The following is a 12,663-nucleotide window of genomic DNA, read 5'->3' on the forward strand; positions in this document are numbered from 1 at the left end:
ATATGTTTTTATGAAAAAAAATTAAATACTGTTTATACAAATTTGAATTATTTAAAATTTTTTAATTCTATGGCGAGTGCAATTATTATTTAAAAGTTTTTTTTTACTTTTATGCACTAAGATCGACCCTAGATCAATTAATATATTTAGCAATATATTTTTATTAAATTGACATTTTGCCTCCAACTTGGCCTTATTAGAAGCTGAATTTTATTATATTTTGTGTCGTTATGAGGAAAAAACTTCGTATTAAAATTAGAGCAATTTAGCAACAGCTTAAAAAATAGGCATGTAGTCATATAGAAATAAAATAATTAACCTTTTTATGTACAAAATAAATTTTAATAGTTTAAAATTGATGGAAAATATCTTCGCTGAACGTACTTTCTTCAAAGAGAGAAGACTGAACTCGACATAAAAAAGTTAAATGCTCGGTCGTTTACACTACTAACGTAACCGGATTACGTTATGCCGCTTCGATGTCAATGTCAGTTTCTACAATCCTAGCCTTGTAATGTTCATTTATGAAGAAAAGTTGTAACTCTTCTTACATTGTGAATAACCAAATTTTTCTTTTACAATTTACGATAGAGAATTTGCTTGCCTTTTTATCGTCTATAATTTAAAAGTTTGTCATCCAAACATTTGAGAGAAGCGCTTTTTTATTTTAAGTGCTTACAAACTATTTATTAATTTATTTCTTCTTCATGACTCACATGGAAATTCTCTATTCCGAATAAAAATAATTGTACCAATTTGCTCATTTTATCAGGTTTCTAATTTAAAGTTTCATTTGTAACGTCATAAATTGTTTGACAAGACCAATTTTTTATTTAGTTTGCAAAAATTGTAAATATTTTTTAAATAAACATTCTAAGTTTGGACATTGCCCATTTAGTAGAACGAAAGGATTTTTATAGAACCGTTATGCGAATGCATTATATGGTGACCCATTGAAATCCATTAGGCAGCATGTGACATGAAATCACAATTCAAACACGATATAGACCCACGCACATATTCGATAGCGATGCCAAATTTGACTTAATAAACTTCACCTATTTAAGATTTTCTTTCGTGACTGCATTCGTCACTCGGCAAATTATACACTTTCCAATTCATTTCGGCTGAATAACAATTGAGGGTCCGGATGCAATAGCGAGACGTTGAAAAACGCGGAAAATTATTGTCCGAACACTTTGTGCAATTTTCATGTCAAGTTTCTTTCTAGATCAATATTTTTTATAATTAAATTCAAAAAAACAAAAGTTTCCCACAGATTTGATTATTTTTGTGATCATAAATCGTCTTAACTAAGCCAAATATTATTGAAACCTTTTGCAATTCAGTTACACACGCAATATAGTTTAGCGGCACTTACGAAATTAGGAAAAGCTTAAACTGTCTATTGTTAATTTATAAATAAATGAAAATTGAAACCGGTAGGTGATTTTATTTTTTTAGTTTGGCGAGCAAAAAGCATTGAGGGAAGTTGAAGATTAAAGAAACTTCTAGGAGGCATTTATTACTCACTCTTCAAGTAAGTTTTTTGTAAATTTTGTATTCCGTCAATGTTTTGTTATAAAATACTTAATTTCATAAATTTTCAAAGAAACAATCTGAAAATTTTCTGAAATCTTATTTGAATATTGAGAAACAAATGTCTTACTGGAAGTTTTTTCAACTTTGAAGTTCCCTTAATACTTTTTGTCGGCGAAACTAAAAACAAACATGATTACCGACATGTCTAGATTTGCAATTATCTATTATTGAAGAAGAGTCAACTTTATTTTTTTTGTTCATTGTATAAGCATCAATGGAGCTTACTACGTCTGAAAGACAAATTTCAAACAATTTCAATAATATTTGGCTGAGTTATGACGATTTATGTTTTTAAAAAATAATTGAATGTAGGTCAAAATTTATTTCAGTTTTATTATTTAAAATTTTTATCGGAAAAAAAATATCAACTAGAAAAAAGTTTCGCCTTGTTATTATCTACAAGCCTGTATTTTTAACAAACTAAATTTTTTAATTTTAATGTCACGAGACTCTTCGTCAAGGGTTGCCTGAAAGTAGCCTTGTTACTAAATCGGGATTTTTGAAACATAAACGGTCAAGGCCGTCATCACTTTTTTCAATTCGAAAGCATATTACGCAATCCCCGCATTTGAGTACCCGCGCACTGCGCCTTTCCGCTATGCTTCTGGTGTTTTTCAGAGTAAGAATTACTAAACCGCGAGTGACTAAAATGAGAGTTAAATATATAAAGTAATTATTACAATTTGAATTAAACCTCGAATTGGTCACTTCCTGAACACTTTTTGCGACTATGTGGATCAAGAGAGTAATGCTAATTTTTTTAGTATAAATTTAAGATTTCCTCCTTTTCTGCTAAGAAGAAATTGTCAATTTCAAAATTTTGGTTTGCAAGGTATCAAAAAATTAATTTTAAATAGAAGGAAACTATAATAAAAATAATTTAATATTTATGTATTGATACCATTTGCGATTCTTTTTTATTTACTTCGTCTATTTACATGAAAGTTTACGAGTGAAAAGTCGTAAACAATCGCGTACTGCAATAAGGGTGGCGGAAAGAAAGGCTTGTTAACATTAATCAATACAGCACTTTGCGGTCTTTTTATCTATCGGAAAATGAAGAATTATGTGACGTGTCGCATCATTATATTCTAAGATTATTATGTTCCACGGGAGCTAAAATGCAAGAAATGACAAGACGGAACAATAACTGGAAAGTAACGTCCGGTCGTAATTTTTATTTCTCCTAACGTGAGAATATTATTCGAAGTCATCATTGCAATAATTATATTTTTATTAAAAGTTATTTCACTATTATACATTTTTTTCAATGTTCTTGTATTTTGATTAAATTAAAAATATTGGTGGAAGTTGTGAAATACTTTACATGCCACATAATTAGAATATTAAAAAAATAGATGTCAGCGCGAATTATTAATTATATAGAGAAAGTCAAATACAAACTTGAGTTAATAATTTTCGCATAATTTTTTTTTTAACTTAAAAAATTGTTTCTTTTATTAAATAAATAGTTTCTATATTTAAACAGTTTCTTTTAAATTTGAATTACAAATTCCAATTGCAATTGAGAATTCCTGCATAATTGTACATTTTAATTATTCAAAATTGTATGCTATAAAGTTTTAAGAAGATAGAAAAGGGTTCAAAGTATAGGCTATAGCGATAAATTAATTCGCTATTTAAATAATTTACTTTAAATTTAATGTGCTAAAATTCGAACATAATTTCTGAATTTTGTGATTGAAAGTGAAAGTTTTTTATTTGATTTGCCTTCAATAAATTAAACGTTTATTTATTCAAGTTTTAGACAGTAATACAAAATTTAAAATTTTTAAAACTTAAAATTGAACAGTCCTGAATTATATGACTTATTTTAAATAAATAAAAGAAAATGATTCTCAAAAGTTAATCGTTTAAATTTTCAAAATTAAATAGTTTAACATTGAAAAACTTTATAGTTTAATATTTGTAAAATTCAAACGTTCGCAATTAAATCATTTTAAATCGGAATTATTTAGGAAATAAAGGGAAAAATTAAATTAAATTACATTTGATTTGCAAAGAATTAAGCAATTTGAACACGAATTAGAAACAAATAATCAAAAAATAAAAAAATTCAAAAGAAAGGAGTACAAAAGATTTGAATGTCTCGAAACTTTAAGTTTTAAGCTTTTGATTTTGTCCGATTTCCAAATTATTGATATTTTAAGTTGTAATATTAACACAACTTTGATGATTTTAAATTAAAAATTTTCTATTCAATGCCTTATAAATGATTATTTTCTTAAATTTATAATTTAAACAGGTCAAAATTAAAAAATTGTTGACATGAATAATGTTAAATTGAAAGAAACTTGTATTTGAAACCCGAGAAAGATATTAGTTCAGACTTTTAATATTTTTAAACTGATCAATTTACAATATTACACATAACGTGAAAATTTTTAAAGTTCATTGAAAATATAGGATTTAAAAAAAATAAGGGAAATTGCTTTTTTAAATTTCATTTAATTTAAATAGAACAATTTTTTAATTTGAGATTGTAAAATTTTTTCATATTATTAAATAAGAAAAAGCCTTTTAAGTGATTATGAATATGTTTGCATTTTCTTATTTTGCACAAAAATTTCCTTTTTCACGATTTTCTGTTGGTTTCAAGCAATATCAGTTGCAAAAGTTTTCTTATTTTTTCTAGAGTTTAGTTCCTGAAATATATTTCAAGCATTAGTATCAGAAACCACATTGTGTGATTCAAAATGAGTTTCAAGGAAATTCAACTTTGGATGTTATCTTATAAATAATGATGGAGCGCCGACACCGCACATATTGAATAGAGATAATTATCATTCTTCCAGTAGCCCAGTTAATTGATCAGTTAACGGCAATATAAAGAAAGTGCTTCAACTTTGGCTTTCTATTGTCGTTTTCTTCCAATTTTTTTGAAAGCGATTCCCACTCATTAATAAAGTTAAAAGAAATAAAAAAAGAAAATGAAAAAACAAAAATTTCTTTTTTAGACATTTTTGTAGAGTATGGAAATATAAAAAAATGGGGACAAGATTAAAGTTGTTTAGCAAAAAGTGAACAGATTGAAACAACGGACAGATTTTTTTCAGACATTAAAAAAATTAATCAAAAATGATTTTTATGCCTAAAACATTAAAAAAATTTTATGAATTTTATCTTCTTTAAGTAAATTTAAATATTGACTAAAATTTCAATTATTAAATCAAAATCAAATCATTATTTATTTTACTTTATGATTAAAAAAAAAATTCTAAAATTGATAAACTCTAAATTTAAAAAACAATTTAATTAATCGCAATTTCGAAATGAAAAAAAGGAACCTACCCATGCCTCGATCTTCAGATTCGTCATTTTGTGCATTCTCTGTTTCTTCAACACCAAAAAGTGTATTAAGTCCCTCAGCTATAAACTTTCCGGACTCCTGAAGGACGACGCTCATCGGTACCTCACCCCTTTTTCCGGTAACTTCCAACTCAATTTGGTCAATTTCTTTCGCTATCCTTTTTCTAGCACAGGAAGCACTATTTGCCTCCAGTATGCACTCTAAAAATCCTTTTTCCTCCTCAGCCGAGGCATAATCGTAAACGAGGACAATCCCCAAAATGGCACACAGACTCAACTTCATGATTTCGGTTTTTAAAAAAATGTCCAGATAATAAAATGTATTTATTTTTAACTTAATAAAAATAATAGAATCGGGACTGAGACCGTTCCTTTCGAAATCACACCGCGGAACCGCACGTTTTTATTTGCTGCACGTCGCACCTGGCTCTTTCTACTTATCCTTCCGGCTTGTGGAACAAGTTCGAGTAGTAGTAAACCACGCATGGTCCCAGCAAGCAGATATATGTGAGTGGGCCTCATGGGGTCTGAGTCGGCCTCTCGAGATCATCAGCCAATCGCTGAGGTCGCTTCTCCCCCCACCTACGTAATTCCTGTGACTATCCGGGCCCGGAACTGTTGTTGCGTTGTAGGCCCACTTTTCTTTTCCCTCTGAAGTCAGACTCGAAACATTTGAATGAATACGGCCCAGAGATCTTTATCTCGATTTAATGGCCAGATTATGTTCTATCACGACGTTTCATTAAAGAGAGAAGAGGAAGTGGTCTTTCAGGAGGGAAATTTTTTTCTATGAGGGCTGGTAGAGATGAAGCCTTAAAGATTAACACATTTGCAACAGCAGCAGATATTTTAAGTTTATCAGATTAATTGTTAAGTAAAAACTTGGGACCTACTTTAGAAATTTCAGTTGAAAATTAACTAAAATGACTTTCAAAAACAATAACGATTAGATAGTTATTGAATATTCTACGAAGCGTGTATAATATTATTTTTCAATGAAGTCTAAACGTCAAGTTGAAAATAAAAAAATCAAACAAATATTTCAATAACTTAGGTTAAATTGTAATTTTTTTCCAAATAATTGTTATTAAACAAAAAAATTTCATCCCCTTCAAGGTCTATGAATAAATTATATTATCAAAAATTAGGGCAAGTCACTTTATAACTTTTATAATAAATTTCAAATTATACTTTTTACAACCTTAAGAAGTTTATAAAGTATTATGGAAATCCGCGACGAAAGTGAGTGACTCTCTTTTAAGATATTCGAGATGCTGATCCACTAAGTCCAGAAATTTGTAAATGAATATCAGTCTTCAGCCGCACAAAAATTTACTTTCTTTTTATTCCTTTTTAAATTCTAAAGGAATTGATCAATTTCAATGAATTTTGTTTCGGAATAATACAGAATAATATGGGAAATTCTTTAGCAATAAAAAAAGTAAATTTTGAATATCCAGTTCTCGCCTGGCTTTATTTCTAGCGCAATTTTTTTCCCTAGAATAATTTGGAAAGGGGCTTGGTAATTTGGAAAGCTAATTTAAAAATATTCAGTTGTTGCCGCTTCTCAAAAATGTTTCAATTGATTTTCCACCTTTAATTTTGAAATTTTAAAAGATATGAATTTCTAATTTTAAAAGCTATAAATGTGATATTCTACCATTTTTAAGCCTCTCAAATTCTGAATATTTTATTTCAACACTTTCTGAATTTGAAAATGATCGTTGTTTGCTAATGCTGATTTGTAAAATTGAATAATTTTCTTTTTAAATGCGTAATGTAGTTGAGAATTCAATAGTAGAATTTTGTAGATGATTCGACTGTTAAAATTTTAACTATTGAACTTGCTAGAAATTCGTATCTGGAAAATTCAACTTTTGAATGTGTGAATAAAATGAAAACATTTTTATTAAAAAATGGAATAGTTGAATATTCTGTTAAAAAAATTCATTCTTAACCAAAAAACAAAAATAATTTTTAACAAAATTCATGAACTTTTAACCAAATAGCTAGTTCATTTCGATATCTAAAAAGATACATTTTTAATCAAAAATGAAATATTTAAATTTTCAGTTTAAAAAATTATTTAACAGAAATAACCAGAAATAAATATTCGAATAAAATGACGAAGCTTCTACCAAAAAATAAATTTTTAACAAGCAGTTCAAATTTGTACCAAGAAGTTGAACTTTGAACCATAAAAATATTTATTTCCGTAATTTTCATAAAGTACGGATTTTATTTTTAAGGATTACTTTTTAACATTTGCTTCTTCCTTTGCATGGAACTATTAAAATTGATAATATGCATTTTTATTAAAACAAAAGTATTGTCATGGTCTTATTTTTACAATTAAAAAAATTGCGCATCTAATCATATAATTGTTACTAAACATTCCACTGCAAATTATGCTGTTTTGCCATAAATGAAATTTTTTTATTTTCAAAGTTATTTTTTTACTCTAACTCAAAATACACATTTTAGCGCAGGATTCTCATGGTTCTCGTCAAATTTGTAGATACAATTTAGACGAACATTTTTTATAAATAAAATGTTATTTTAGATTGTTTCCTTTTTAAAAAAGGTTTTTTTAAATTGTAATATATTTTTATAAACATAGTTTATAACAAACTTGCAGATATTTTTGATTAAAAGCCCTTCGTTTTTTCGTTTTTTTTACGTCTATTGTCTTGTTTTCCAAAATTTTTTATCCTTTTTTGGCGAACAGCTTTTTTCTATTAATTTTTGCTTGTGCCATGTGTCGTATGATCGCAAAATGGAATTTTTTATTAATTTTTCTGCAATAAAAAATTGAATTTTTGATTTCTCAGAGGAATTTAAAAAGTTATTATGACAATCATGTGGGGTATTCAAAAGGCAACATTTTCCTTTTTCTAAGATTTTTTATATCATGCATTATTATAACAATTTTTGAATATTATCAAAAAATAAAAAACTCAAATTTTCTTGACATGCATATTAATTAATAATTGAAAAATCAATTTTGTGGCCAAACTGTGGAAGACACGAAAAAAAAGAAAAAGAAAAAAATTATGCACCCAAAAAAAAATCTACAATATTTATTCCTAATTAATCCTTGATAGAACGCGTCGTTTCTGTTTTTTCGAAAGAAATGACACTAAAAGCAAAAAATTAAATTTTTGGAAAAAGACACAAACGACGAAAAAAACAATAACACAAATTTTCGCTTAAAAAGAAGCTACAAATATATTATTTATTATTTTTTGATACAATGTATAGTTTTTTTTAATCGTGGAAAATAACATTAAAAGTGAAAAAATTTGAATTTCGGACAAACGACACAATGTAGAAAAACATAATTTACCAATGCTTTTCAACCGGAAAGGATCTAAGAATTCTGTATTTATAATTTTGAGAAAGAATGAATGAATTTCGTTTTAATCGTAAAAAATAAGATTAGACATAAAAAAATTTAATTTTTGGAAAAAGAAAACACGAGAGATAAGAAAATAAAAAGACAAAAGTTGTTCAAAGCATAAAAAATAGCATTGAAAATAATTAAATCAAATTTATGGGAAAACGTAACAAGTTGCAATAAAATGTTTAATAACAAAATTCTTTTTTTTTATATGATGCTCACTTTTTTAATTTTAAAAATAAGATAATGAAGAAACTTATGTTTAAATAGAAGTGCATATTATGTATTGTAAGGATATAAATTTATTGAAAGGGTACATTTTTCAGGGTAACTGAAAATAAAAACCAGTGAAAAATAAGGAGCAAATGTTCAAGTAATCAAGAAAAATCAAATTTGTACATTATTTTACAATACCTGAATGAGCAATACCAGCTTATGGTACAAAAATAAATATGATATACATTTGATATAATAGTGTTGAACATAATATAGAAAAGTTCAAATTTTGGACGAAATCGAGTGCAAAGCATAAAACACGCGATGAGAATGTTTTAGTTAAAGCCGCAGGAGATTTAACATAAGAGAATTCACAATCACAAAATTACAGTTGTCGATGCTTTTTCTTTTAATTTTAAAAGGTCTGTGCACAAATGTGGGGGAAATAAAAAAGACCGAACAAGAAGTGCGAGATAAATATATTTTCGAGCGTGAATCGCGAGAACCAACAGTCGCGCGCCCTAGACCTGCTCAAATTTACGAGCGATACATTTAATTTACGAGCGATAAATTCAAACGATAAAACTTGAACTTTTTCAGTCAAAGTTGAGTATTTTTATACGATTACAGTTTGAAATTATTTAGTAATGCAAGTTTCAAGCTGAAAGCTTATTAAATAGGATATAAAGTTACTCAATTAACAGTTTTCAAACGTTTACAAATAGAGGTCATACAACTTTCAAAGTATCTAAAATAATTCCGACTTTTTTATGTAATAATAAACTAAAAAGGTTAAAGATTCTACTCACGCTACAAAATTAATGAACGGTGATTGTAATAGATTTGAGATATTTCATTATTTGTACTGAAACCACTGAAACTAATATTAGAAGTAAAAAATGTAAAGGTTTTTTCTTTATTTCAATAATATTATCTTATAAATATTAGTTTCACTCTGTCGTACTATTTCGAAGATTCAAAATTGACCACAAGGAATTTCATATATATAATCAATTGAATACGATTTTATGTAAAATTTACATTTAAATTTTAGTTACCAAATACTATCCCAGTAATAAATCAGAATGATTTCAGTACAAAATAATTTTTAAATACAAAAATATGATACGCTAGAGTAGTTGTTTAAAGAAATTGCTTATAACAATTAGGTAAAATGCTGAACGTAAAGCAGGTGTTATTTCAAAATCTCGGGACCTAAACGTTATTTCCAAATTAAAAGAATGTAATTCTTTATTTTTTACACTTTTGTACAGCTTTTAAGTAAACTTTCACTGCGTAATATTTTTTTAGAAGTTATAATATTTTGCGTTTAGAAGATAATAATTTGTTATTATAATTTTAAATTTATTTCAAATGTAAAGGGTTATTTTAAAAGTTCTTGAATGCTCTACAAAAAAGTCTCTTGCACTTTTCACCTTTCTCTTAACCAGAAGGAATAATCCAAGCAACTGTGTTAAGAAATTGTTCAATTTTCACTTTATTGTTAATTATAAATACACGCAGCGGTCTGACTAAGTTCAGGGTTTCAGGATTTCATCAGAACGCCCACCCAAACATTTAAATTAAAAAATAATACTGTATACGTTTTGTTCCCGCAAAAATGCTAATTTGACTGGACTAAATACTTTAGAAATAAAAAAATTCTACGATATTTCGAAAATAAAAGATGGAATTTCAACAAAATGGTTATTTTCTCAACTCAAAAAGATGCTTTTCCAATCAAAGAGTGAAATTTCCAACCAAAAAAGGATTAAATCTCAACAAAAAATGGAATAATTAAATTTTCAGTAATAAATTTTAATTATTAACACAAAGGAAACGGATTTTTTTTATAAATAAAACAATATTAACTGAAAATTCATTGCAGAAAATTTGAACTAACTTCACATTCATGGTTTAAAATATTTAGTGGAAAGTTTATGAAATTTGTTGAAAATTCCTGCTTACTGGTAGAAAATTGAACTGTTTGCCGTTCAAATCTTTAAACAATAAATATGAATTCTCAACAATAAATTCTAAATCTGATATTTTAAACAAAAAATATATATATTTTAAACAAAAGAGAGAGTTGAATTTTGCACTGAAAAGGATCAATTTTCAACAAAATTTGCAATGTTAAAGGTCAAGCGTAACTAATAATTTTTCAACAAAACACTAAAATTTTCAACCGAAGAGATGAATTTTGATCTAAAATTACGGATTTTGACCCGAAAAAGAAGAATTTTCAATAAAAAAAAATAATTTTCAACCAAATAGTTCAATTTCAATCTAAAAGAGGATGAGTTTTTAACAGAATTTATTAAATGTGTAGGCAAAAATAATTATTTTTCTTTATCATAAATAAACTTTAAGCTATAAAAGCTCAATATTCAATAAGAAATGGAAAATGTTTGAATTTTCACCTCACAAAATTAATTTTGAACGGTGAAAAAATTAATTTTCAAACAAAAAAGTTGGATTTTTCTTTAAAGAGATGAATCTTCAAACAAATTGGTAAATTTGCGAACCATGAAGACGAATCTTCCACAAAATAGTTGAATTTTCAATCAACAAAGATCAATTTTCAACAAAAAATCTACCCACTTCGCGGGCACATTCTCATCACGCGCTACGCGCGAGGCTCGCTTCGCTCGCAAGTTTGAGAGCGCCCAGGGCGCGCGACGGTTGAATCTCGCGCATCGCGCTCGGAAGTTTATTCTTTGCATTTGGAATGCTTGAAAAAAACTTTATCAAAAAGATATCCTTTAGATGGCACTATTTATATGCGTTTTCATATTCTGAATTGTCTACTTAATTAAGTATAGTCAAAGATTAAGTTTCTCAAAGTTCTGTAGGCTTTGAGCTACACATTCTCATCGTGACACTCGCGCTGCGCGCTCGATTTCCGACAGACATTTGTAAACAGGTTTTGTTAGATTTTTTTTCTCGTAACCTTCGTCGTTTTCCCACACATTTTTTTTATTATACTTTTTTCAACGTTATTTTTCACGAATAAAACAAAAAGTACGCGTGCTATCAAGAAGTGATTCTTAACGAAATTGTAGATCTTTTTTGGGATAACCATTTTTGTTAATTCATCTTTTTTTATATCATACATGGTTTGTCCACAATATGGAATTTTTTATTTTCCATTATTTTTTGTGCAATTAAAATTTTAATTTTCTATTTTTGAAGAAAATCCAAAAATTAGTTTTAATAATCTTGCAGGGATTTTAAAAATAAATGTTTTTCTTCTCTTGACTTTTTTTCATATTGTACGTTTTTCGGCTACAAATTTTGATTTTCGGATGATTAAAAAAATTTTAAAACGCTATAACTCTGGGAATATTGATTTTATCGAAAAAAGTCATGGGGATAAAATGTTTGTTCTTTTCAATATTATAAATATCCGTCAATATGATTTTCTAATTCAGAAAAAAGTCTCAAAAATTTTCAAAATGCGCTCACTTTTTGAATTTTCATCAAAAATGACTGGTTAACGAACTCGTCCTTTCTTTAAAATCTAGAAAAAGTGTGCCAAAGATGAATTTGATTCGTTCATTTTTTCGAGAGTTATCGTGTTTACGGACGGACGGATGGACGGCCGGACGGACAGACAGACAGACGCCATCGTGAAAACCTGATTTTCGGATTCAGGGGGTCTCGAAACGTGGAGATCCGTTGAAAAAGTGTGATGTCAAATTTCCGACAATTCTAATACTTTCTCAATCATAAATGATGAGAATGTAAAAATAAAAAATTCAATATTTAAAAAAAAAATTAATTTTAAGCAAATGAGAGTTGAATACAATATAAAAAAGACAATCTAACGAAAAAATTAATTTTGAACCAAATAGTTCAATTTCAGTTAAAAAGGATGCTTTTTCTAAACAGAATTTTTTCAATTTTTAAGTGACAGTGATAAATTTTCTGCATACTACATGAATTTTTTATAAAAAATTATCAATATTCAATCATAAAGGGAGCGTAAATAACATTTTCCTAATTTACATTTTCGGTTCAAGAAATAAATTTGTAAGCTAAAAAAAAAATTTAACGAAAAGTTCGATTTTCCGTAAAAGAGATGAATCTTTAAACAAATTGTTACATTTTAA

At 27.4% G+C, this 12,663-nt stretch overlaps 1 protein-coding gene across 1 annotated transcript in view; it reads right to left on the reverse strand.

Moving 5' to 3' along the window:
• LOC117170142 overlaps window positions 1–5,408 on the reverse strand; it is a 14,725-nt gene extending 9,317 nt beyond the window's left edge. The window contains exon 1 of the mRNA XM_033356693.1: window positions 4,915–5,408. Coding sequence (XP_033212584.1) covers window positions 4,915–5,215 — 301 coding nt within the window. The 5' untranslated portion in view covers window positions 5,216–5,408. The remainder of the gene's footprint in view (window positions 1–4,914) is intronic.
• Window positions 5,409–12,663: the final 7,255 nt, after the last annotated feature.

This window comes from Belonocnema kinseyi, chromosome 1, assembly GCF_010883055.1.
Source record: "Belonocnema kinseyi isolate 2016_QV_RU_SX_M_011 chromosome 1, B_treatae_v1, whole genome shotgun sequence".
Lineage (NCBI taxonomy): Eukaryota > Metazoa > Arthropoda > Insecta > Hymenoptera > Cynipidae > Belonocnema > Belonocnema kinseyi.